Below are 27,420 nucleotides of genomic sequence, written 5' to 3'. Positions count from 1 at the left end.
CTTCCATTTCCCTAAATAATAGAGGTAATGGTTATCTATTGTATTATTCACACACTATTCTTCATCTTCAGTGAGCACAGGACCCCGTAGCCCCACACACACACACACACACACACACACATCTAAAACCGTGTAAGCGTTCCCACTAACCAAACTATGTTCGCCTGTCTCCTCCCCCGAGCTGTCGAGATGGAGGCGCTTACAAAGAGGAGAACGTCACATCCCCTTGACCCTCCAATCACCTCGGGGTCCCATTTGATTGGAAGGCGGCAAAGGCTTTAATCTCGGACTAATTCAGCTGCTTTTGAAGTGAACATTTCTAGCAGTCCGTACTTCAGGAGTACAGAGCGAGGACCTGCAGACAGACGCACTCCAGGCGCATCGCTCATGGTGCAAGACAGAGCCACGGATCTGCGATAAACTCGCACGGTCTCTTCCCAGCTGCCTCGCCTTTACCTCGCTCCTTTAACCCGGATTACTCGTTATTTGAGCTCGGTTTTTTTTTTTTACGATTCTGTTGGTGTGTTTTTTTTTCTTCTTCTTCCCACCCGAGAGAGAGAGAGCGAGAGAGAGAGAGAGAGAGAGAGAGAGAGGCTCGATGCTTTTTTTGGTTTTTGTTTCCTTAATGAATCTCACGAAAGCATCGCCGTTTCATTATTTCCTGTCAATTGGGACATGATCACATCGCCCTCGGCGTCTGTCCTGAAACGTAGTGGTGTTTGTGTAGCCTGGGAAAGCAGCAGTTCTCGGAATAGCAGCTCAGCGAGCATCAACAAGCCGTTTCTCCACTCCGCACCCCCGTCCGATCCACTACGGCAAGCCAACAGACTTCCCATCAAGATTTTGAAAATGCTTACCGCACGGTCGGGACACATTTTGCACCCGGAGTACCTGCAGCCTTTGCCTTCTACCCCGATCAGTCCGATAGAGGTAAGAACGACAATTTGAGTGCTTAACGTCGGTATGTTTACCACGTGAGATTGGCCATTTCAGTCAGTGCCTCGCGTGACAATGTTGTTTTTTTTTGGAGCCTATTGCTTTTATCCCCCTAATATTTGCTGAGCAAATGTGGTTTCGATGTGTAAACAGTTATGTGTAATATTAATACGTTTGTTTTTAATAATCAACGCGATTGTAATTTCATCACAGCTCCGTTTGGAGATGCGAACATGAACAATTGTATTTGTCTCAGGCTGCACGTATTGTTATTATTAAAACATACAACAGTCATTGTGCATTTTAATAGCATTGATCAACATCTATGTTGTCTTTTTTCTTTTTTTCTTTTTTGTGCAGCTAGATGCCAAGAAAAGTCCGTTGGCTCTTCTGGCGCAGACCTGCTCTCAGATCGGCAAACCGGACCCACCGCCTTCCTCCAAATTGTCCTCCGTAACAAATGGATCTAGTGAGAAGGAATCTAAATCTGGTCCTCTGAAAATGAGTGACATCGGTGTGGATGACAAATCTAGCTTCAAACCTTATTCCAAGCCTTCAGATAAGAAGGACTCGTCTTCGGGCGTCTCAAGCGGAGAGAAGTCTGGTTTCCGAGTGCCGAGCGCCACCTGCCAGCCGTTCACTCCGCGGACAGGCAGCCCCAACTCCAGCTCCTCCGCCTCCCCCATGCCGTCCGAGGGCAAAGGCGGGGATAGGGATGACAAAAAAGAGTCTGATTGTAATAAAAATGGCAACACGGATGGCTCCGGCACCACCAGCCACAGCAGGATAAGCGTGAGCTGTGGAGGAATTAACGTGGAGGTCAACCAACACCAGGAGACGACGCCTGGCAACAAAACCTCCTCCTCCTCCTCTTCCTCCTCCTCCTCGGACTCCCCATCTGTAACTTCTGTATCCTCCGCGTCCGTTCTCGGGTCAGGACTCGTGGCGCCGGTTTCTCCGTACAAACCAGGGCAGACGGTTTTCCCTTTGCCCCCGGCTGGTATGTCCTACCCGGGTAGCTTGGCTGGGGCCTACGCCGGCTACCCTCAGCACTTCCTCTCCCACGGAGGGGGCTTGGTGAACGCACAGCTGGCCAGCTCACTGGGCTGCAGTAAGGCTGGCTCCAGCCCTCTGTCCGGAGCTTCTCCCCCGTCCATCATGTCAGCCAGCCTTTGCAGAGACCCTTACTGCCTCAGTTACCATTGTGCCAGTCACTTAGCGGGCGCAGCCAGTGCCCAGTGCTCGCACGAGTCCGCAGCTGCCGCGGCCGCTAACGCCCTCAAATCCAGCTACCAGCTCATGTACCCGACACACCCCATGCACGGCGTCCACTCCTCGGCGCCAGCGTTTACCGGACACCCGCTGTACCCGTACGGGTTCATGCTCCCCAATGACCCTCTCCCCCACGTTTGTAACTGGGTGTCGGCAAATGGACCATGCGACAAGCGTTTCTCCTCTTCAGAAGAGCTCCTGAATCACCTGAGGACTCACACGGCTTTTACCGGGGCGGAGAAGTTGATTTCCGGTTACCCAGGGTCCTCGTCTCTGGCCAACGCTGCAGCGGCGGCCATGGCCTGTCACATGCACATGCCGCCTTCAGGTGGCCCCGGGAGTCCCGGGACTCTGGCTCTGAGGAGCCCGCATCACGCGTTAGGACTCAGCAGCCGCTACCACCCGTACTCCAAAAGCCCCCTGCCACAGCCCGGTGCCCCGGTCCCAGTCCCCGCTGCCGCCGGCCCTTACTACTCCCCGTATGCACTGTATGGCCAGAGACTCACCACAGCATCAGCGCTTGGATACCAGTGAGGGGGGGAAACAAAAAAAAATAAGACTTTGAAGAGTTTATAGTACTGAGAATGCAAAATATAAAGACTTTTATATTAACAGCGCTAAACTTATGGGCGGGATCCGTGGACTTCAACTGTATTTATTTATATGTCTGCTTAAACGCAGGCGGTAATAGCTGCAAATGGAAAAATATTTGAGCAACTCAAAAAGTGCATTATGTTTAAACTGATCTCTCTATAGGTAAAATGAAAACACACACATGTTAGAGTACTAATTAAAGTAGGGGTCTTCATTTCGATGTTAATTTGAAATTGCTATGATTGTATTTGTTCTTATTTAATGTCTCATTGAGAAGAAAAATAATTTACATGCATGTTTGTTTCTTAAATTTCAGAAATTGTCCACATTTTAAAAATTGCCGTTATTTTTCAGGTGTACACCTTGGAAAGAGAATTGGTATTTTTTTGTATGTATTCTGGAAAAAATAAGAAACAATTCTGTTCCATATCTCCGTGTGCCTCATTTTCTGAAGTATTATTCAGTGTCGAAATAGTTGAATTTATATTAAACTTTCAGTTTTTAAAATTGGTTTGTTAAATTAATGGGGTTAAGAAACCTCATTGATAAATTCCGCAACATGGCCTATATACATTTTCCTGTCATACTTTTAAAAACAATTAATTTGAACATTTGCTGATATAGTGTGCATCTTTCTTTCTTTCTTTCAATTATATTAGTTTGAATGCTAAATAATTGAGAAGCTTTAAACGTTCACTTTTATCAGAGCACGTGTTAAAAAGTTTAAATTAAATGCAACTTGAATGAGAGTGGAAATTGGTTGTGTGTGTGTGTGAGAGAGAGAGAAATGCATTGTGTGTGTGTGTGTGTGTGTGTGTGTGTGTGTGTGTGTGTGTGTGTGTGTGTGTGTGTGTACACAGTTAATCGGGCTTTTGTATGAGATCATTTAGTTTCGTGGTGGGTAAAGTTTATCAGTATGTTTTATTGGTGTTGTAGCTTACTGGCTACTTTACCTGCAAAAAAAAAAGTTGGTCCAGGACAGATTTTTCTGTAGTTTATAAGCACAGCTGCGTTTTAAATTGCTAAGATTAAAATATATCAAAACACATTTTACAAGACGGGCGTTGACTTGAATAATTTGCTGGCTTTCAGATTTAATGCAATATTAATTTTACAAGCGTCTTGGACCAGTGTGTCTTTTCATTTCTGCTAAAGCTGTGGGCTGACAGCGAGCCTCTGATTCTCCACCAAACTGCTATTTCGACGTGGAAGCCATTATTCATTTTTATTTTACATGGCTGGTATAGGTTATTTTTCATTATTATCAGGATGTTATTATTTAATTTGCATTTGATAATCTCATCCACCTGTAAATCTTAATGTACACAGCACTACATTTGTTATTAAAAGAAAAAGATCTTGTGCAAAGTTGTGGGATTTTCATGAAGGAACAAACACTCACGAATCTTGGTTTGAATTTTCGGAGACCAGGCGCATATCAATTTATATTTTTAAAATTACCTAAATAATAAATAATATCCCACATGAATTACAATTGAATTGTTTATATTATGTTGGTTTTTTCCTATGGTTTCTTGCACTTATAGCGGCAATGCACGTATTGTTGCAGCGGATTTTGTCTGATATTCATAAGAAATATCAGCTACCTATTTGAACTGTATTGTCTCTGAATATATATATATATATATATATATATAGTATGTATATATTCAGAGACAATACAGTTCAAACTTAACATATCAAAATCGGTGCATGAAATGATAATTCAGACAGTCATAAATTATCCATAATGAATGACTTTGGATCAACATTGCGATAAAAGGGCCTTTTGTATTTATTTTTTACATTCATTCATATATGTACAGGCTATCCTTGCTATGGTTGACTCTAAACAACATTCCTTTTCTTTTTCACTTCTTTTGGGCGCACTGTTGACCCAGCTGTGTTACAGTTATTATTATTTATTTAGAATACCTCGCTGTCCCTTGTCTATCGCACAGCGGTTATTCAGATGAAACAAACTCCTCACATAGTGTGTATTAGGCCCACACGCGTCCTAAACTGATGTAATGACGGTGAAAGGGAGCAATTTCCATTTCTACCCACATCATGGTGGCTGTGCTCGGAGGGTCCCGGTGGAAGGCAATTTATCATGTGCCCCTCCCCCTGGCCCTGTCACTGGAGGAACAGGCAGGCACATGTGTGCATGAATTACCCAGCCCTCCCTCCCTCCCTCCCTCCCTCACTGTGGAGATTTGACACAGACTAGAGAGAGAGAGAGAGAGAGAGAACATGGGGTTATTAGAGTATGCAAGAGTATTAAAGTGAATATTCACTTTGTCCATCAAGACCTGGAAGTGCTGAGGTGTGCAGAGAGCTCCGCAGAACAAAAGCACACATCAGACAACAGCACATTGGAAAAAAATTCAGATTTTATCATTTGAATATATATATAAAAAATAATATTTAGAAAATCACTGAAATTATCTGGATTTTGGTGATTCTTACTTACTACCCCCTTTAAATATTGTCCGCAAGGATTTAACAGTGATCTAATTAACAAAATGAACAGTCCTGTGAGGGTCTGGAGAAGACAATGAGTCAAAGTTTAAGAGAGCTGTACCTAATTTGTTCCAGTAAACATTATTAGAACCATAAACAGTTTTAAATGACATCGGAGCCTTTCCAAAGGAAAACCGGTCAGAATCTAAAATGGCAAACACTGCATCGTGGAGGAGAAGAGTCCTAAACTTTACTGTATAACTTTGAAGGTTTAGAGAGTTAATACTGTAAAGAGAATAACAAGTGATGGCCCTACTAAATAAGACATTATATTGCATCTTTTCTTAGGATTGTAAAGACATATTTTTATGCCTAAACAAAGACAGCTGCTCATTCCACTTTTCAGTGATGTTCCTGCCTGTTGGCCAACTGAGGTTCTCAGAAATGCACATCCCTGTGAGCAGCTAACTGCAATCAGACATGGCAAAACACAGTCACTGAACTATTTCAAACATCTTTATGAAAAACAACACATCTTAAAAAAAATACTTGTGCTGTGACCTAAAGCAGCCATTTTAGATTCTTGGGAGATACCTGGATCGTCTGAGAGCGAGAGAGACACTGTAGGAAACCTGGCAGGACATCTGGTGAGGAGGGGGGGGAGCCCAGGACGTGACTCACACACACCTAACCCCATATTCAACCCTACTGAATTACCACCACTAAAGCTGTCATTAGTGGGTGTGTGGCACGATATAAAGACACGCCGTCGTCTGCAGTGGCGAGTCTATAGTTTGTGTAACAGCTGTGTCAATAAGGGGAAGCTGCTATAATGTTCAACCCCATGCCAGACATAAGTCATAGAGCGATTATTATCTTTTATGTACGTGTGGTTGTTGTTTTTATCAGGCTGCGATTACAATATAAAAGCTCTCAGTGACGGGGAAAAAGTGACTGATCAATAGTGGCATTGTTTGCACTGTTTACTTTATGGGCACTTGATATTTTCTTACTTGCAGTTATGTTTTACAAGTATAGATTGTTACTTTTCAAATACCTTTTGATTATGCGTCCACTTACACACCACATAGGACGGTCTTTGTCTGTTTCCATCGCAGCCTTCATGCATTAATACTACTGTACATTACATGTACCTACTATATCTCAACTACGCCTTTGCTCTCCAATTGCAGTAAAAGGTGTCATCTTATCTGGAACACCCGACTGTCATTATCTCAGCGTGTGATTTACGCTGATACAGTCTGTTGAGGTGTCCACCGCTTTCGTGATTGAAGTAATGAAGCCATAAAGTGAGCTGCATGAAACAAAGCCGAGACTCAGTGGTCGTAACTAGATCTACTGCTTTAGGCAAATAGGTACTAAATCTGCCTATTATCTAGGAGATTAAAAAAAATCAACATTGTTGTTGGTCACATCCATCGACGCTAAAGCACCCTTTTCTGACAGATTGATCCCAAAAATGCAGTCTCCAACAGAGAGCTGTAATAGAGGCAATTTGGTTCTCAAAAATCCGTGCAAAGGCAGACAGGATCCCTCCCAGCTCTTCTACATGTGGTTACCCTCCTCATTGATTTACAAATGTAAAGTGCTCATCCAGGTGATGCGATAGAAGTGGCAGTGTTGATCTATCTGTGCCACTCAGATCTGGAACCAGCGAGACACTTTCTTGTGCTTAGACAGCCTAAATGAGGTCATTTCTGTCTGCTTTGGGATCTACGGTGCGCCGGGGTGTTTTAGCGTTCAGATAATTTGCCCATTTTCTGATTCTGACAAAGAATATTTTATGGAAATGCACCCTTATTCCAGGCACCTTAATGGAGTGTGTTGGAGTTGTATGCGCGCTGATGAGGTTGTTGTCTGTCACAGATAAATGTAAAAAAGCAGATAAAATGTCAGGGATGAGCTCAACGGCAAGAGGCTTTTTGCCTTCATTTGAAATCAGCAATGCCTAAGCACTGTGTCTTTGAGGCGTTACGGCAGACCATTACAAGGTTATTCTAATTGTTTGAAGCTGTGCGAATACAATATAAGACATTGTACAGCATCTGTCTTTGTGTAGCCACCCAGTGGATTATCAAAGACAGAGGCGTCCAAGTTAATTTGAGATAGAGGCATTGCCTTTCCAAGTTTTTTTGACAAGTCGAGGTTTCAGTGCACCGCATAATTGCTGTCTTCTGCTGTCCTCTCCCTTCTGTGAGTAAATCCTCATAGTGTGTCAGCGGCCTACATGACAGTATGAGTACATGATGTCATTTCCATGGGTGGGGGCCACCAATTACCATGACTCACATGCTTACTAGCTGCATAAACCCTGGTCTTCTGTTGTATTGCATGAAGATATACTGATTGGTCAATACTCTTCAGTTTGATATCTCTCCAGGGAACATACATTTAACATTTAATACTCAGTGATGACTTTACATAAAACTAAGTTCAATGTTATTGTCTGTATTATTGGGATGGGTGTCTGCAGTTTAGGCCTACATTTGAGGATACTGTATTATGCACAACAACAAAAGGCCCCTAAAACTGGTTCATGTTTGACTTGTGAATTTGGAGGTATTCTTTTTTTGGGGGTGAAATGCCTAGAAGACCTAAAGGTTCTTAAAGAATTAGTTCAATGTTTATCCATGATTGTTGCTAGAAAAAGTAAAAATACATAATTCCACCAGACGTGCACAAACCTCAGCCACCTCCTGTATTCTGTTTAGATGTTCAAATTTTCTTACCAAGTGATTGCTATTGACGCAAAAACACAAACCAAATGTCATTCGATTGTATAAAATATTATGACCATGCAGTATAAAATAAATGTATTAATAAAAACATTGCTGATAACTGAGTGAAATTGGTTTGGAGATAAATATTGCACTTGCTCACATGGCAATACAAATTACCATAAGAAAATGAAATAATGCAAATTACAATGAGAGATAGCATTATATGGAACAAATTATAAATCATTTATAATAAATAAAGAACACGGAGATGGTTGCAATGGTGCACCAATGTGTGTGTTGAAGGTTAGAGGATATAATAAATAAAAATAAAGTTTACCTGGCATCACAGGGCAGGACTTGTCATTCACGACCTCAGCAAAAAACACATAAACAAATGAAAAATTAAAAACTTATTCAAATCTCAAAATATTTGCATGCTGGTATAATAGAGGACAAAACAAGCTGGGACTGAGCGCTACATTAAAGCTATAAAGTTACTCTGTGGAGTTTTCATGTAAACAAATGCAGATTTGTACACGTTGAATGGGACATAATAGTTTCTCCCCAAACACTAAATCACATAATAAAAGGAAAAATATACACTAAAATTGATTATAGCTGACATATCATGTATTGCTGGGTGAATGTTTTGATGGACAGTGCTGTATATCCACAACATGTGCTGGCTTTGAGGAAGGGTGTGACTATTTGGCTTCATGACCTGTCTTTATTGGAAAATCTTGCTTCGTAGGTGTCCTCGTTGCTTGATCCACCTACGCATTAAGACCAATAGCTTGATGCAGCAAGTTCAGGCACATTCTCAAAGGGATTTTCAAATAAAAACACAAACGGAAGTGGGCGTAGATTGAGTCAAGTTCAAGGAAAGTGGAAACAAGCAAAAGATAAATTATAAGACCTCATCCCGTTTTTTGGCAGTTGTACTCATGAGGTTTGGCTGATGGGGGATTGGTTGTCAGTGGTGTTGGGTGGCTATAGTTTCTGCTGTGATATGCTAAGGTTAGCATACTTTTCCAGCAAACTCCAACTTCTCTGGCACAGCAAACATGGGTGCTTATTCAAAATACATCCCCACTTAACAAAGTAACACGATTATAACACTAAAAGCTTCTCTTATCAGGTGAGTTCTCTGCTAAAGGATAGCTATTTCCCTTAAATGAAAAACAGTTAGGGAGTATATAAACAGTTGCCTTTCTGTTTGCCTCCATTTCCCACCTCAGCAGCTGTTTTGAGAGAAACAGAACCTGTAAAGAACCATATGGGAGCATTAATATTTCCCTGTGTAACGTTGGAACACCATAGGACCATTATCAAATTTAAAAAAAAAACTATGAATACCCGGAACTTTCTGTATACACTCCACTATGATATTCTCCAGAGTTTCCTGGTTGGAGCCAAGTGTGAAAAACAGCAATATATAACACTTACGTGATTTATGAGGGCTATATTTATCACATTGATATAAACTATTCAACTATTACCAGCCTCCACATTACTCCAGCAATTCATTCTTGTCAGTGGACCAAAACAATTCCCTCCCCTGCACACCGACAACCCCAAACCAAACTGCTTCTCTCTGCCTGTGCCCATATGACTTTCAATAGAGACTTCTCCAAGGAAATAAGAGGAGAGGGGGACATTTCTCAGCTCATCCACATGCAGTAAATGATGATGCTGTGATGTATCCCACATTGATCTGAGGCATTTGGGGGAGCCGAGCGTATTAAGAAGGGAGCGCAGTAGACTAATGGGCCTGACTGGGAGACAGATTGAGCCAGACATACAGCAACGCAGCCCCAGGAAATATGGGGGCTCGCATCACGTTTATTGCTTTAATGCATTTTAGTGTTAACTGAGAAATTGAACCTTAAACTACCTACAATCCATTTGTTTTTCTCCTCCCTTTATGTTGTATTTTGCCCTACACAAGTTGTAGTGAGAGCATTGTAGGTGGCCGTATGCTGAGCAAGCAAGTTACTCTGTTTTTTCCTTCTGGAGTCAGTTGCTTATTTAAAATAGTAGGCCACATTATTGTGTAAAAGGAGAGTCTAAGGAAATCAAGAAAGGCTCTGTTGTATTTCCTTCCAGATAATATGAATTTAAGGACAAATTTGACAATACAACTACTGCATATTATCTTTACTGGAAAAATGAGAATAATAGGTATCCAGGTATTGATATCACATTTTGTTTAGGAGCTAACTGATCTTGTCATTAAAATGTGTTAACTCCACACATCTGCCAGATAGTGCTGGACTGTATAAAGTCATAGTAGCCCCATACTGAGGGGTCCTGAGGTGGTGATAAGACTGAAAAATATCTCCTACAACTATCCAAATGCACCATGTCCTGTGACAGATGAAGAAGACCTCTGCTGTCTATCTTCATTTCCTGTGGCAAGTCAATCAGAAATTCAAAGAGTCAGACAGACAGTCGAAGCTGCAGACCACATGATCCAGGGTCTGCTGTCTGCGGTACTGGACATAGTGACGTTGTTTCTAATTATTTATATTTAATTAGTTAATTTGGTTGCTGCAGAGAAGGCCCTCTAAATAACAAGCTAAATGCTAAAAATCACACATACATTCCACAGTATTTAAACAGTATGTTTTAATGTTTAATGCTCGGCATCCCCTAGAGTTTGGATTAAGTGCAACTGTTTTAGTCTGGTTTTTTTCATGTAATTTGACTTTACAGAGCTTTTTGAAAGCCAAAAGTGTTGACAGTCATATGCTGAACGGCTCCCCCTATAGACAGGCAGTATATGAGTAAGCCTGAGGTCGCACAGCACAAAGGAGTCTGGAGAGTGTTCTGATGTTGCTGTAAGTAATAGTTAATTTTATTCAAGGTGCAAGCTATCAACCTATAAGGTTAAACATTATGAGAGAAGAAGCACACATAACTTACACATGCACACACACCGCCGCACACAGGGAGTCAATCAAACAATAAACAGATGAAATCTATTGAAAATTTCAAGATAGAAAACTGTCACTGGGATGATTCTCACCACAAAGAAAGCGGGAAAGACAAGTGAAGGGATCTTTTGAAACCTAAGGTAAATAAGAGGAATCAGGCGTTGAACATCCAGGTAATAACTGATGTTATGACTTGGCATTTGCTCTGACATGCATTTGAGACAGGAACATTAAAAGATATCCACCATTTGACAGGTATCACAGTTCCCCCAGGCTAGAAGGATTCTCATTTTGATGAGTGTGTCAGTCACAGTGAAGTCTTTCGACAAGCCAGATCTCAAGCACCGACATTCAGGAATAACTCTTGCCTCGAAAAATTACAAATGGAATATTTGAATAGCTGTGTGAAGGAAAACTGATTATTGCTAAAATACAAAATGTTTAGTTTGGGGTGTGGAGGCTTTGGCATTTCTTCAGCAAGGCTTTCTTCGCATAACCATTAGTTCCACAAAAAGCCTCAAGTCAGTGTTCTGTTTATCATATGTTTAAAACTGAACATAAATTTCCATTTAAGGTGTGCTGGAGAGTGCTTGCCTCATGTTTTGAAATAACAATGTAAAAAACAAAAGCATTGATTTGAAACATAACAGAAGCCCCCGCTTCCAGTGTACACAAGCTCAATACTCAGCAGAGTGCAATTGTACAAATTCCCAAAATGGATCATTCATAATCAACTTCAATGAATTAGTTGTGACTGAAGTTGACAGGGCTGTGGAGAGATGGCGGACAACACGGGGTTTTAAATGCCATGCTCAGCGCCAAGTGTGAATAGTCGCTCTGTATGCATTTTTCGCTCCGGCATGTGCCATGTTCAGTATATGACACTCACACTGATTTACTACCCTCTCCCAGCTAAATAATTTACAGGGATATGGCTCTGTGTGCTTTTAATGGTTGTTGTATAGACCTGCTTGCCTTTAAAATGTTCCACAGGCAAGCAGCCATATGCCTGGATGGATGGGAGACCTCTCAGCACTGATTAATACGCTGCTCAGTACTTCACTGCAAACAGGGTGTCATGAAACACTGCATAACCAGGAGCAGCCGAGGCGCAGCTGAATGTGTCGTGTCCTTTGTGTGTGCATTTGTGAATAGGCCTCAGTCCAGGGCTCCACAGGTAATACGAGCGATCTGATATAGTGCTTATAAAAAATAGATCTGTTTTAAATTTTGATGTGTGATTTACCCTCAGTGTTCACATGGGAGCCCTATTATGAATATTGAATGGGTTTGTTTTTTGGCAAATGTTTGTGTTTGTCAGTCTAAATGCTAGTTCAAAGAAGCACGCTGTCGGTTCTATGTGGGTGGCCATTCTATTGGTTTGCAAACAAAGCCAAAGAATATTACTCATTACAATGACATTCAAACTTGGATGCCGCCAATCAAAAGGTATTGTTCTTTGTTATGTTATTCTCTGTTAATGTTTAATGTCCCTGGCAGTTCATTGAATTTGGAACATACTTTTTTGGCAAAGGAGGCTTGATATGCAAACGATTAATCATCCCAGTGTTTACTTTAGAGCACCTGTCGATTATGCTCTCTGATAACAATTGGGCCACCCATTTGCTTGATGAATGTACACTTGCTCAACTCACAATTGACCATTTGTGAAGCCAGCCCCCCAGCTGCTACTCCGTCAGGCTGTTTGAGCTACCATGGAGCCCACACTGTCACTAACGGCACTCCCTGAATAAATATTATCACATTTTTGTAAAAACTAAAAAGTGATTTCAGAGAGAAGCAGACAGAGGTATCTATAAAATGCATATGAGGGACATAACCAGGATGTAAAACTGATTTAACAGCAAAAAATGAGTTTAAAAGATAAAGATAGCAGCTAAAGCCTACAGATCAAAGTGTAAAAGTGAACCACCACATCAGCTGGCAACAATGAGCTTAAGGAACAACACCTCTAAAGTCATGTCGGTCTTTATTCACTGTTACAATCATTAAAAAGCAAAAGCAGCACGTGTATACATTTAGTATACCTTCAGTAGCTAGCGTAGCAATTACATGCTAACACTATTTGATTATGTGGTAACCTACTCAGCTATTGTGCTCCACAGGTCTTTAGTAGAAACCAAAATCTGAAATGAAGTACACAAGAGTCTACTGAGTAGAGCCCGTTAGTTGTCGGACATTGGTCAGAGCTGGTTGATGCTACGCTAACATTGGCCAATCAGCGTTTGAGGTTCAGAACTCATCAAAGGATCAGTTGCTATTGACATTCATTTCATTTAGACTAGTGGTTTGTTTAAATAAAAGTTATAAAAGAGTATTTTAACTATTAGAAATGTTCTCATGTAGACTCAGTGTATCAGCATGATGATTGATGCACACAGATGGTTATACAATTCAACATTAAGGAAAGGATTTTATTAGATGGCAGTCAAGGGGATGTTATCTTATTGGCTGCAGTCCTTGGCTTAATGTGTGTTTATCCAGGGTTCTGTGACATGAAAATGTTTGAGAACCACTGCTTCAGATAGTCCAAAGCTGCAGGGAGGCAGCCAGCATTTTCCAGTTCAGAGCTCAACACAGCCCAGCATGGTTTCGACAGGTTGAGTGCCTGCATGCTTTCACTCTGGAGCGATAGAACAATATCCCCTTGTTCCTGGCGAAAAGAAAGAGTCAATGTGACAGCTGTGAACGAATATGAAGATGATGGGTAAGTCAACCATGTGAGATGCAAAATGCTTTTTTTTCTTCTTAAATCTTGTGAACTTCAAAGCTCTAATTGTTAATTTGATCCATGAGCTGTGTGATATACTGTCTCATGATAAACTGCTCCGCTGTCTGTCAGGAGTTCAAGTTGATCACATTGGAGGACAGAGACTACTGATTTCACTGTAGGCATCTTTTCAGCTATGAAGACAACCAGAAACTGCTTTTAATTTAATACAATTATCAATCAAACACTCGATCACCCATTTAATCACATACAGTCACTAATGGGGAAACAAACTCTTAATCCCTGTCCATAACATTAATACTAACATCCAGTTCAATCTTGTGTAATGCGTATGTTAAGTGTTATTGTTAACTGTGATTACAGTATTTTTGTACTAATTCCACACAAACACTATTCTGTGTGTCAGGATTTAATAAGCACCCACAGGGATATATCTTTCTGATCCTATCTTTCCTGATTACTTTCTAGTTCCTATACAAATATCTCTTTGACTCTATTTGGCTGAAATACACATTATAATCCAAGTGCAGCCCTTCTAGACATCGCAGAACAATACACACCCGGTTGTATTTTCTGAGGGCTATTCCATGGTTCATCCGGCTCATCTGTTCAGCTAAATGTGCTTGTTGAAAACTATCTGAGCCCAGGCTCTGCCACAGATTTCATTTCCATATACACTGTATACTGTGAGCTTTTAGCTGGTCTGGTGGCTGAGTCTCTTCGGAGTGAAACTTGGCTTATGGCCACAAAAAGTCTATCGTTTGAGTATCACATGGTTAGTGGTGTTTCCTACGGCTATATTTATGTACTCTAACTGTATCCCCTTTCATTGAAACCCTAACCAGTGGGTGATTTGTCTCCATAAGAGAGTGCCATTTACAAGCAGCCATGCTGGGGTGGGACCCCAACCAGAGGATTCGTTAATAGCACACATCCACTTCTCACCAGCTGCCGTCCAGAACAAACCAACATGTACCGAGAGAGATGTCGAAACCAATTTTCTATGAACGCTGGACCACATTGTTAAACTTTAAATAAGTTTTAATGTAACTTCCATGTTTTTTCTTTTTTCCATCTGACACCACCCTACAGTAAACTAGAAAGTAGCTGAGAAGTGTGATTTCTCATAATTATTTAGCAGTTACGACAAACGAGAATTACACCATGTTACGCTCTTATTTTAAATAAGTAATATGGCAGACGCATCAGAGAGAGTGTTTGCAGCTTTGAACATTTGGTTCAGATGAATAATCTGCCAACCAAGATCTCTTTAGACTTTCCAAAGATCCAATCACTTATGCAATCTGAAATCATATAAATGAAAATGGCCAATTGGTCTACTGACCAACTTGTCTCTGAGTTTTTGTCTGCCATGCCAACAACATTACATTTTAAGTTTGTTGTGCTTCAGCCAAAAACTCCTGGGTCTTCAAGACATTAGCCAAAGAGAACTTTACTTTCTGTCAAATGTCCAAAGTATTTTCCTGTTAACTATAACAGTAAAATCACGGATGACCTTCTGACTTTGTAATTTTCAACTGCTGTTACTTAATATCAGTTGTAGTATATTACACACTTCCATATCTATTTTTATTACCAGATTTATGTTTTAAACTAACTATATGTATTTTCCACAGTACTAATGGTATTGCTTTCTTTTAATTAAATACTTTCTTTCTTGTCAAATTTGATATTTTATACCTCCATGTGTTTTTTTAATATCTCTTTATTACTCTGCAACTGATAATATCATTTCTGGAGACAATGACAGTGAAGCTCACCGGGTCAACAGCAAAACAAACTACAGTCTTGTATACTTTCAGTGATTGTATTTGGCTTTGTGATCAGGGTTGTAGCCTGCAGCTGTAACATGTTTATCGGTATATGCAAAGTGAGGTAGCATGAGTTTACATGACATCTAATGGAAATTCAGTCTTGATTTTCTTTACTCCTGTTTGAGTTTCCATGTCATTCTTTTACCCTATTTGTCATATATTGATCTAATTACTGAGATTTTAGTCTTCATCCAGTGCTAATGTGAATTTATGTTATTCTGTGTAAACATGTCTTTATCCTCTCACCCTCAGTAGATTAGTTCCTGACCCATTAAGAGAAGACACATTTTCTCAAAAATGTGCGACACATACTGTAAATTGGAAGCTTTTGAGATTCACAGGGGCCACTGAGGGCAGTCTTAGATAGACAGTATACATGCCACTCCTCACTACTTGGATCAATTTTAAAAATCTCTCTCTCTTGATATAATTGCACTCCATTTCATAAAAAAATAAAAAGATTTATTGAAAATCAGATCCCAGGTTATAGGCTCTGATGACAGCAAAAGAAAAATGCAGAATTTACTGTCTGCTTTTACAGCCAGATTTCAGAAGTAATTGTTGCGGGACATGACGGTGAGTTAGCAGTTATAAACCTGTCCTCCATATAAATTACCTAATCAGGAGATCCCAGTGGTTGTATAAATTCAACCACTCATTCGTCTTCAATGGCCTGTGTGTGCATATAAAACCACAACGACCATCATATACTTCACAGGAAAGGGGGGTAGCCATTTCTGTTTACAGAGTTAGGGGGAAATGGATGACTTTTTGCATGCTCAATCAACTGTGAAATGTCCATTTAATCATCCCCAGAAACCCCCCTGGTTTATTTGTGCTGCAGCACAGATTTACATTTCCAAACTCCCCCCATATTAATCATTACTTCATCACGCCCTCCAACTGACAAGAAGCATAAACCACCTCAGTGTACTGCCCTGTCGACTAATGTGTGTATGTTTCTGTCTAGGAGCATGTGTGCATGCGTATTTGAGCGCATGTGAGCACTCTGAATGTGTGTGTGTGTGTGTGTGTGTGTGTGTGTGTGTGTGTGTGTGTGTGTGTGTGTGTGTGTGTGTGTGTGTGTGTGTGTGTGTGTGTGTGTGTGTGAGGGTGGTTGGGTTGCTGTGAGGGGAAAACCTGCCCTTTGATTCACTCACCACTCTCTGTGTCCAGCAGAAATATTGAGTTTTAGTGGCATGATTGCATTTCTTTCGTCCGCTGAGATTTTCAAAATACAACTTTTCAGGTCGAGGAAGCCAAATGGGAGTCACTCACATGTACTTTTTCTTCTCATGAGGAAATCGGAGTGATTGATGTTACTTTTCAGGAAACAGCATCAAAGAAAAACACATGAAGTGAAAATGTCACATACCAACGTGTTTTTTCAAGGGGTGAACTGGCTTTGAAAAAAGCGAGCATTCAGTATGACTTTTGGATAAAACACTGTGAGCTTTAACAAAAATGGCTGCAGAAAATGTTGAGGGCGGATTTTAGCTTATTGCAAAATAAAAAACTGCATCCTGCTCTATCCTTGGCAGAAGACAGCTGGAGTGATTTACACATACTGTACTGCAGCGGGGGTACCTTGGCAGAGCCTGTCTACCTGCCGCCGTAATGAAATTCAGGATGTTTCACCATCAACAATGAATCCTTCATAAAAGAGTGAAGTATGAGTTTATCACTCAGGATGAGAAGCATGTTACATTTGCCACTTTAAACAAGATGAATGGGTCACTCAGTCATTTACATTCTCATACATTTTTATGACTCTGCCATGAAGTGAATTTGATCTATTGGTAACAAGATAAATGATGGGCATAAAGATTTGGCAGTTCTGACTTTAAACAATCTTTCATTTGATGCCAGTCTTTTACTTTTACATGACGCACCGTCTGTCTTTACAACCTTGTGCTCAAATAGTTGAAGAGTAAGGAGGATATGGCAACCTTCTTTTTTTCCCTGACAAAAGTCTGCACATCCAACATTAAGAATTAATTTAACAGAACACACTTTGTGTTACATGTGAGTGTTATCCGTGATGGGAAACAGGTTGACCTCCAAGGTGAACAAAGGGATGTTTTGTTCCACCTGGTCGATGGACATGTTCAGCCAACCATGGGAGTTTGTCATGCAGTAGCATGAAAAGCAGCTGAAAGCTTCACTTTGCAGTTGCCAGTGCCTTTCAAAGATGTTTTCCTTTGGAATGATGCTTGTATGTGTACATTTGAGCATGGAATTTCAGTAGCACGGAAACAGAGTTGGGTCGAAGGAAATATCCCCTGTCAAAGAGTGATGGAGGACGGTGAATGGAGCTGTCCGAGGGATCAGAGTGATGGAAGCAGACATCCTGTCTGCTCTCTCTCTATCTCTCTGTCCATGTCCTTCGTCTCCTTCTCCCCCTCATTCTTGTTGTCCTGCTATTTTACACATGCCGTCTGCCGTCTGGATGTAACCATTGGAAATTTCAACAGAAAAATCTGTCTCCGAGTGTCACGTAGATGAACCTTTTAGCTATGTGGAAGGCAGATTCAAAATGTTGCCGTCATAGCGCCACGGATGGGTCCTTGTGGAGTTCCCAGCACCTCTGTTGTAATTTGAAAACAGTCCAGGCCCATTTAGTCACTGGTGAGCGAGGGCGTTGCAGCGCAGACAGAATGATGTATCACCTGGTCTGGCTAAATGACAATTTTATTTCTCACCTCCACTTTCACTGCGAAATATTACCAGCACACGATTCTCCATGGCGACTCTATTGAACCTTACGTCCATCAAGTTAACTAGCAAGTGAGTTTGCCACTAAGACGCTGACATCATCCTCTTGCGCTGATTTGTTGACTGACAGTACTTGCCAAGAAGCACAGACAAGCAGCACATCTTGGGGTGCGCATATGCATTTCACTGTGAGTTTATCTTTAATAAGAGAAGAATGGCGTAGGGCCGCTGGGAATAAAAACAGGAAATACAACAGAGGGTCTTTGTTTGGGTATCTACGCCAAGGCCTGTAATTTACACCCTAATGGCCGACGCCATCGCCACTAGAGGCATTTGTGCTCTGAGGGAGAGGGGGAGAGAAAGAGAGAGAGGGAAAGAGCTCTATCATGGAAAAGGGAGCTCCTGTCTGCTGCAGCGGTCCGGGACAAAGCTGAGAGCTCCCAGACGCCCTGTATGATTAATGACTTGTGGCCACGCTGTGTGGAAGCCTGGTAATTAGCTACAGGCTGATTAAAGACAAGTAAACTTCTGCTGATAACCCGATTCTGTTTCTCCCCAGCGCCGACACTGGCATGTGGAAGCTCTTACTGCCAGGGTTGCAAGAAACAGACCAACGTTGAGTATGATGAATGTAGTCTCCAACAGGCGTATACAGGCTCTAATTTAAAACTATTTAGCGTGTGACATATTGGCATTGTGCTCTCTCCGTCTCCCTCAGTTCATGTTCGTGGTTTTGCGATGGCGTCCAAGTTTCAAGGGGCTGTTGTTTGGAGTCTGCGCCTGGCAGATTCATGAATAAAAGTTCTTTGCTGGCTCCTTCTCTTTGCTCCCCCTGGTCTTTTCCCTGTTCATACATTGTCCTCCAAACATTTGCATTTTCTATTATAGCCAACAAGGAGAGTGGCAGCCTGCCTAGAGAGTTCGTCAACTACCAGATTTTACAGGTCTGGCTGTCCAGAAATGGACAGGAGGGCTAAAGCTGGGCCAGAAAGTGGACAGCATTACACTGGATTTGCCTTATGAGACAAAATGTAAGCAGAGTTAGCTTAGGCATGAAAAGGAAGAAAAGGCCTCCAAGTACTCCAGCAGCCAAAACGACCCACACAAGCGTCCAAAGACTTGTCTCTGTATTTTCATGAGGTGGGACTGTTCCCCTAAAGTAAGCAGATGGAGCAACAGAATAATGGATAGCAGCATTAAATAAAGCTGATGTCAGTTCTTTTGCAGTTGGGTTTGGAGAGTTCCACAGATACTGAAATTAGTGTCACTGTTACTTAATAAATATTGTGCACTGTCATCATCCTACTCTGATGGGAATATAATGTCATAACAAGATGTTATGCAACAGATGGATACATTTCTCCTCTAAACATTTTACATTAGAGACGGGAGCAGTGGATAGTTTGCTACAGCTAATCGTGCAACCCAATTTGTCTGTGGCAAATGAAAAATGGGCTCTACTCGAAATGAAATACAAGGCTGTTTGTGTGCGTGGTTGTGCACAAGTGTGTGTGTGTGTGTGTGTGAGAGGGTCTCTGGTAGGGAAAGGACAGTGCCACGGGGCAACCGTATGTGTGCCGAGATGAAATGCCCGGCCACCCACTCCTCTCCTTTTATCACCCCTCTCATAATTAGGTTGGTTAACATACTGCCGTGTATGCAGTCATATTGACTGGAAGCTTAATCATATTAGTATTGAGTTCCCTTCCCCGCTTGCCCCAGGTGACACTTGTAAGTCCAGAGTTATGGCCCTAACCTATTGGAGGAAATTAGCTGTGGACACAAGTTTGTTCTTGTTCCCGACTCTCTATGTGAAAATATTTAGCAGGCAGGGCGGGCGACAACACTGTGAGAAATGGAAGGGGGAAGCACAGTGTTCTACATAGAGCACCAGTCGAAGGCATGAAAAATGCAGGAAGAGCATAGAAAGGTGCAACGTGTGTTAGTTTGGCTGGCAGTCCATTAGGCCTGATAGACATTTCACTTACCAAAGTCAAATATAACAGTCTAGCATTCATTAATATGAGGAAGGGTCCGGGGAATCAAACCCACCATCTGGTTAAGACGACAGGATAATCTACAACTCATGATTAGGTCTAAGGAGTGGAATTTCACTTTAATCTTTTTCAGGGCTTGAAATTTCCATCTGCACTGTGCGGCACATCATTTTTCTTCAAGACAAATGTGCTGTTTTTCATGTTCCAAAATTAGATCAGAAGAAAACGATTAATCATGTCACGGCCTGGGAAAGGAAACAAAGATCTGATTTTCCTCTCTTCCCTCTCTCTCGCTTCACCCATGCCCCTCCCCTTTCCTCACCTCTTCCTTTTCTTCCCCTCTAGCCTCCGCTCGTCTCCTCTGTAAGACGTCCCTCCTCCCCACCTCCCCACCTCCTTCCTGTATCTCTTATCCTCTGTTTCCCTTCGCTCTTTTTCCACCCATGTTTCTGGACAGCCTTCCTGAGCCATATCTTCCTCCCTGTCTTCGTGTGAGACGGAGTTATTTTCCCCCTTCATCGCTCGGCCCTGACTTCAAAAGAAAAGATACGTAGGCTCGATGATTAATACGAAATGGCGACGTGTCTTCAATTAGCATAGCCTTCCCTCCTCTCCTCTGCCCACCCTATGGTGGCGAAAAACAGATGGCGGCCTGTTTGTATGTCACACCACAACCAATTCTTAACCGAGAAGAGTGCAAGTCACCGGGACTGCAAATTAGTGAGGCCACACAACTGTCAGGTGCTGGCCTGCAATGACAGTTGTAGCCCATTACGGGAACATTGATGTTTTCACAGTGTGACAAAAAGGAATCCTTTTTTCCCCCTCCTTACAGAGGACCTGTCTGTCAGCCAGCTCTCAAGTCATAACAAATCACTGGCACTCAGCTGAGGCTGAGCATTGGGAGCGTCAGGGGAAGATAAATGACCTGCAGGCCTTTGAAGTGCTTTGGCAGTTCAGATGGCTCGGCGGCGCTGACAGAGAAATATACACAACAGCGTAACCAATAATGAGAACATTAAACATTCCTGCCTCCTGACAGGCTGACAGGAAAGCCCAGCCTGACATCAATCATCTTCCGAGGCATAACCTTGACAATTAGTCTCCTCTCTGCCTCCAGCTCTCACCCTGCGCTCTCCAGACTCCAATACCCAGACTGCACTAGCTGCCAGGCTCAAGGCGGATAGGATGGCAGGGTGGAGATGACAGCGGTGAAGGCAGAAAGGAATGAAGGCCACAAGCAGTTGACCAAGACAGATTTTCCATCTGTATACGTAGGTTGACAGCGGATGTGGGCCCAAACATCCAAACATGTCAGGCGTCACATTGGATACATATTGCCATCTTAGTCGCATCACAGCCGGGATGGCAGTGACCACTCTGCCATCTGCTACTTTTCCTTCACCCTGTATTCACAGTCTCCTGCCTGTATTTCTTAAACAATAATACAACATTCTGAGACTCTATAATATACATATGATGCAAGTATATCTGTGGATATACTCTGTAAGTTAAGCATTTTTAAGTATAGAGTAAATAAAAATATTTTAAAGTTTATTCATTTGTACCTATCTTTTCAACAATTTTGGAGCTAATCATACATTGAGAATATATATATATACACACATTGAGAATATATATATATAGATATATATATATATACACACACACACATTGAGAATATATATATCTATATATATATATATATATAGATATATATATTTTGCATTTAAATAAAATTGGAGAAAATAATTCAAATAAACATGTGTGAGGAAAATGTATTTGGATTTCTCATTCCTTCGAAATGAATTGGGTTGGAATTAAATATATTTTAAAAGTATTTCATCTTCATTAGAAACACAGCAAGATTACCTTCAAATACTTTGGGTTTGTTATCCAAATAAGTATATTTAATGTGACAACGAAACTGTGATGCACTTCAGAGCTGAGTAACACAATCCAAACATGCATGTCTTTCAATAATAGGTACTGAAACAGCAGGCACGGCCAAATCCCCCTAGCCATACCATTATTGAGCGCTGTATTTCACTTGTGTTTCCTCTATTAACCATCCGCATGTAAATCAACACAGACAAGCTGACCCCCAAAATGTTTATGTTCTCCAGTTTCAGGCACTTGCACACTGCCTTGCCCAAAAATGTTGTTGCCACACCAAAAGAGATGATTTATGTGGAATGGAGACATTTCCCCTTTGACTAGCACATTCGCGAAAAGGTATGTCAAGGATGTGAGGGGCCTGGTGCAGGCAACCTTTCAAGAGAGTATTTTTTTACCCGCTTATTGGAAGAGCAATAAATATCTGGGCGACAGGGCCTTCTCATGGTTACAAAGCTTACCTGCAACTGAGCTGGATAATTAGCAAGCCCTGAAGATGATGTATGACTTTCATTACCCTTTGGGACGGGGCAAACTAAATGAGGACACAGCTAATTGCCGTGCAAAGCAGTCTGGCATGATGGGGAAAAATGAAGTCAGTCTCTCTCTCTCTCGCTCTCTCTCTCTCTCTCTAAAAAAAGGAGGCCCTGTTGCAGTTTTGGGGCTGTGATCTCCCTCCCTTCCCTACCTCGCTGCCCGCAGGAGTTCACTGTCTGTCCATAAATCAGGAGCTGCTTACAGCTGAAACTACCCTGAGTCATCAACATGCAATAAGCTGAGTGACAGATTCCACCCGACTACATTACACTCTCAGTTCAAACGGCCTTGTTCACTACTCTGCTTCCTTTTCCCTCTCACCTTAACTCTCTCTCTCTCTCTCTATCTCCCGTCTGTCTGCCACATCTTGAACTTCTTAAAAATCCAAACCCATCCGGGCACGGTGAGGATGAAAACAAAAGCTAGTATAATCATAAGATCTTCCTCTCTGCCAAACGTTCCGCGGGAGAGGCTAGGAGCTGAGTGGGTACGAAAAGTGTTTCCAGAAGTAGCCCTCTCAGGAGTTCCAGTGGTGGAAGCTAATGTCTAAAATGGAGGGGTTAAGTATGTTGGCATCCATTGCAGCGGCAAAGCCCTGCTCTCCCGCTGACATGCCAATTCCATTCAAGCAAGCCTCTCATTCATTATGGGATAGTTGGAGGGTTGTGTAGTGATGGTTGTGTTTGTGCATTAGGGTTGGCACATTCTGTCACTAATTATAACCTTTTTGATGGAACTTAAACTCTTGACTGGATGCTTGGTATCCTCAGAGTAGGACTTTTGCATTAGCTCAAATTGCAAGTTTTAAAACGTGAATGGCAGCTTTCAAGTCATTGTCCAGTGACCTATGAAATTATAGACTAATGAGAGGACGTATTGTTGATGAAGTTGGTTGTAGTAAAAATCTACAGACCTACGTTGATTGTTTTTTTGGCCATTTGGTAGCAGGATAACAAGCTGTAAAAAAAACCTACATATCATTAAAAAAATTGTTTTGTGACAAACACGTTAGCAATCACGCTTACAGATATGGAACCACATTGGCACTCACTCGAGTTCCAACGGAAGTCCAATACCACCACTGGTGGTTATTGATGATAATGAAAAGAATGTTTCAATAATACAGATCCCAGAGGTCCGTTCAAACTGACAAATGCATCGACCACTGGAGGCCATAAACACGCCTTGAGCAGCTGCTCTGTCAGACATGCACCAGAAGAGGAGCAACTCCTGTATCCGATTACAGTGCACCCAAACAAAACTGTGGGTTGAGAGGATTCATTACGTCACAGTGTTCAAACAAAATAGACTAAAGAACACTGTCAACAATGTAATCCCACTCTTTAGTACTGAACTCAATGATTTGAGTTCAGTACTATGCGCACATTTGATGTGACATCAAATGTGCGCATCTACCAACTTTTGTAAAACTGAAATAAAGAGACAAATGACAAAATACGAACACATATTCATCTAGCTGTATAAAATATGTCAACTAGCTGGCTATTGTTGAAAAAATGCACTGGCTGCCTATAGCCTCCAGAATTGATTTTAAAATCCTTTTAATTGTGTACAAAGCTCTAAATGGCTTAGGACCAGCCTACATCACAAACTCCCTGTTGCTCTATATTCCTCCACAAACACTAAGATCCTCCACTGCTGGTTTCCTAGTTCCTCAAAACCTCTCGAAAAGGAAAATTGGAGATGCAGCCTTTTTCACATATGCTCCCAAACTGTGGAACAGCCTACCCAAAAACATCAGAGAGGCAACCTCAGTTGACTCTTTCAAGCTTCAGCTAAAAACACATCTATTTCACCAAGCATTTTTCAATAACAGCGCTTAGGTGCCCTCCACATAGTCCCTTTTATGTACTCAATCACTTCTATGTATATATAATGTTTTTCTGTTTTATTGATATGCTGAAATTTCCTGTTGTTGTTGCTCTGTACAAACTTGTTATTCTGTGTACAAACTTGTTATTCTGTTACTATTTTTTATTTATTTATCTTATCGATTTTATCTTTTACTTTAACTTTTTTCTAATGTACAGCACTTTGAGCTACTTAGTCTGTATGAAATGTGCTATATAAATAAAGATTATTATTATTATTATTAAAATAAACAAATCTGGGTTTAAAATGTCAAAATTATCATTTTAATTTAATATTATGATAGTTCCACATTAGTCACATATTGTAAATATAACCTTATTCCAATTGTTCCCTGTCAGTTTAGTAATATGTGGTCTGATTTATACTTCTTGATTTGACACTTCCCCAGTGCTTTACCCACAATTTAACTATGTTTCATCATTTTCCATTCTAATGGGGGTCAATCCACATATAACAGCCACTGCCCTTTTCATCAGCAATGCCAAAGACCTATAAAATACAGAGAAGCAGCTCTATCACCAAACGATTTTGTCAGCCATGAGCTTAATTTACTTCACTTGAAGCAGCATTCTGGAGCCTATTAATTCCCTCTCAGCGCAGCGAACTAGGTCTTTTTGAAACTATTTCACCTCTTAATAATGAAGCAATTGTTTCCTGTACTGTGTGTCAACTCGTGGAGCGTCACTAACCTCAGACAGACACGGAAAGGCTTTTGAGCTGTCAGGAGGGGTTTTGTTTGTTTCCCTCAGTTGTGCTGATCTGAGACTTGAAAGGTACAGCTCGGTTTAGATCCTGATGAAACAGGCACAGTCCAGTGAAGGTAGGGTGTGTCTGCTTACTAATGATAATCGCAGTCGAAACACGAGGCCGTACCTGCTCCTAGGTTTACCTAGATTCATTTGGTTTTGATTGGATTAGTTAAGTGGAGTGCAGAACTATTTTAGGCTGCGTGACATTTAGAGCTTCACCAAACAAAATGATACTTGGATGATTTTGTTGTGTTGCAAGAGAACAAAGCATTTATTCAACTATGCAAACAAGTTTATGATTTCTCTCTTTCTTTGATTTTTGCTTCAAGTATCTGTTTTATTTGTTCTATTGATTCCAACTTTGTCTCCTCATCTACACCCACAGACATCAAATCCCATTACGCACTGCTTTGTCAGATCTCATTAGATCTAGTTTTGTATTTATACCGACAATGGGTGAACTCCAGTGTTGGTTGAATTCCTCATTGTCCTGGATGAAACTGTTCGCTGAGCACAGCAGGAAGGGAGCAGGCCTTGGTGATGCCTCTTGTTTATCTCAAGGTGAGAATTGTTTTTGTTCTCACAATTCTCACAACATATCTCCCTTCTTGGCCTGCAGCTCTGAGGGGCACATATGAAAAGGAGGCGAATGATTCAGACTGAGACATCTCTCTCTGTCTCTTGTTTATTTTATGAGCGTGCAATTTTTTTTTTTATCTGTGAAGAAAAGAAAAGTCTTTTGGAGTCTCATACCTCCAATAGTACATCTCGTCCTAACAAAAGGTGTATAGTATGTTTTTGGCTCACCACTTTCCTCAAATTCTAGGTATAATCTTTACAAGGATAGTCTCAATAGTCATTGAGATTTCACATATCTTTCTGAGAGAGTCTAGGCCAAGTAAAAGTTTCAGGTAAAAGCACAAATAACAGACTTTTTCTTGCTCATCAATTGCTTCAATGCTCATAAATTAATCTAGTTTAAAATGTCTCTGCAGCTCACACCGAGATCAGGGTCCAAAAACTTTAGAGGCACTTTCGTGAAAGACGGGGTGGGTTTAAGTAATGACGAACATTATTTGGTCGCTCGACTGATGCAGCTACTGGTAGTTTTAAGAGCCAGTAAAGAACATAAATAAGGAGGCAGTTCAGGTTATATGGCCTTACAAAGAAAAATGTACTAGTGTTCTATTCCAAGGTTGCATAAGGAGGACAAACCAACTTTCTCATGTACACTACAACGATGTATAAAACCAGAATAAGAGACAAATCATAATGCAGCATGATCGTGATTTAAACATTTTCAAAGGTGGATTTGCATTCATGCGCATATATGAAATACCATCATACTCAATTGCTGGTATCTAACTAAGGCTAAGCCGGCAGATGTCAGCTAACGGTGTTAACAGCGCTAACAGTACAAAATACGGCAACACAGCTGACAGCCATGTCGGTACCTGCTGTATGAGTGCAGTGCAGAGCGCTGGCCAGTAGCTAGCCATTGGGGCACAACAGAGAGAATCACATGCACTAATGTGTTGTGCTCCGGACCGACTATGGAAACAAAGTGAAGCTCGGATTACAACACACAGACGGAGGACATTACTCCACTATGTCTGGAAATTCAAAATATCCCCTTGCAACTATATTAACACGCTAAATCCTGTATATTGCGCCATTAAATGCTGTTAATTAATTTATCATTTATTTGTGTATTTATACTTCCTTGACCTGGGCTACACATTAAGCTTTTTTCAGTCGGATGGCCATCAGAAAAGTACACCGTGAGCCATTTAACCAAACGTTGTTCAGGTTCAAATTGTAAAATGTAGAATCCCCAAAAGGAGAGACCAACATATAAACAGCAGCTATTTAGAAAAATGCTTCTCCGACAGCCATGTTGGGGAAATTAAAGGTTAACTCATAAGTAGGGCTAAATTCATAACAGAATGTATACACTTTGAACAGAGCTGACCCTTTTATATTGTGAGACTTTTAATCTTGAGATATTTCTTCCAAATTTGAACCATATGTTGGGTTAATATCAGTGCTAGCCTTTATGTTCCCAGCAACCTGAGCCAGTAGATTTAATGATGCTTTGCTGAAG

At 41.3% G+C, this 27,420-nt stretch overlaps 1 protein-coding gene and 1 long non-coding RNA gene across 3 annotated transcripts in view; one reads left to right on the top strand and one right to left on the bottom strand.

The window, feature by feature from the left end:
- Positions 1 to 310: 310 nt before the first annotated feature.
- Positions 311 to 4,199, top strand: LOC129092301 (zinc finger protein 503). The gene is made up of 2 exons (XM_054600207.1): positions 311 to 930; positions 1,297 to 4,199. The coding sequence occupies exons 1-2, from the start codon at positions 676 to 678 to the stop codon at positions 2,740 to 2,742; spliced, it is 1,701 nt and encodes a 566-aa protein (XP_054456182.1). The 5' UTR covers positions 311 to 675; the 3' UTR covers positions 2,743 to 4,199.
- A 9,057-nt stretch (positions 4,200 to 13,256) lies between these two features.
- Positions 13,257 to 27,420, bottom strand: part of LOC129092812 (uncharacterized) — a 39,741-nt gene continuing 25,577 nt past the window's right edge. Inside the window, exon 3 of one of the 2 annotated variants that reach the window (XR_008531267.1) lies at positions 13,257 to 13,645. This is a non-coding gene — a long non-coding RNA (uncharacterized LOC129092812). The remainder of the gene's footprint in view (positions 13,646 to 27,420) is intronic. The other variant, XR_008531268.1, reaches the window with a different exon arrangement.

Source organism: Anoplopoma fimbria, chromosome 6 (assembly GCF_027596085.1).
Source record: "Anoplopoma fimbria isolate UVic2021 breed Golden Eagle Sablefish chromosome 6, Afim_UVic_2022, whole genome shotgun sequence".
Lineage (NCBI taxonomy): Eukaryota > Metazoa > Chordata > Actinopteri > Perciformes > Anoplopomatidae > Anoplopoma > Anoplopoma fimbria.
Note: the sequence above shows the minus strand (reverse complement) of the source record. Positions and strands in the feature narration are given on the sequence as shown.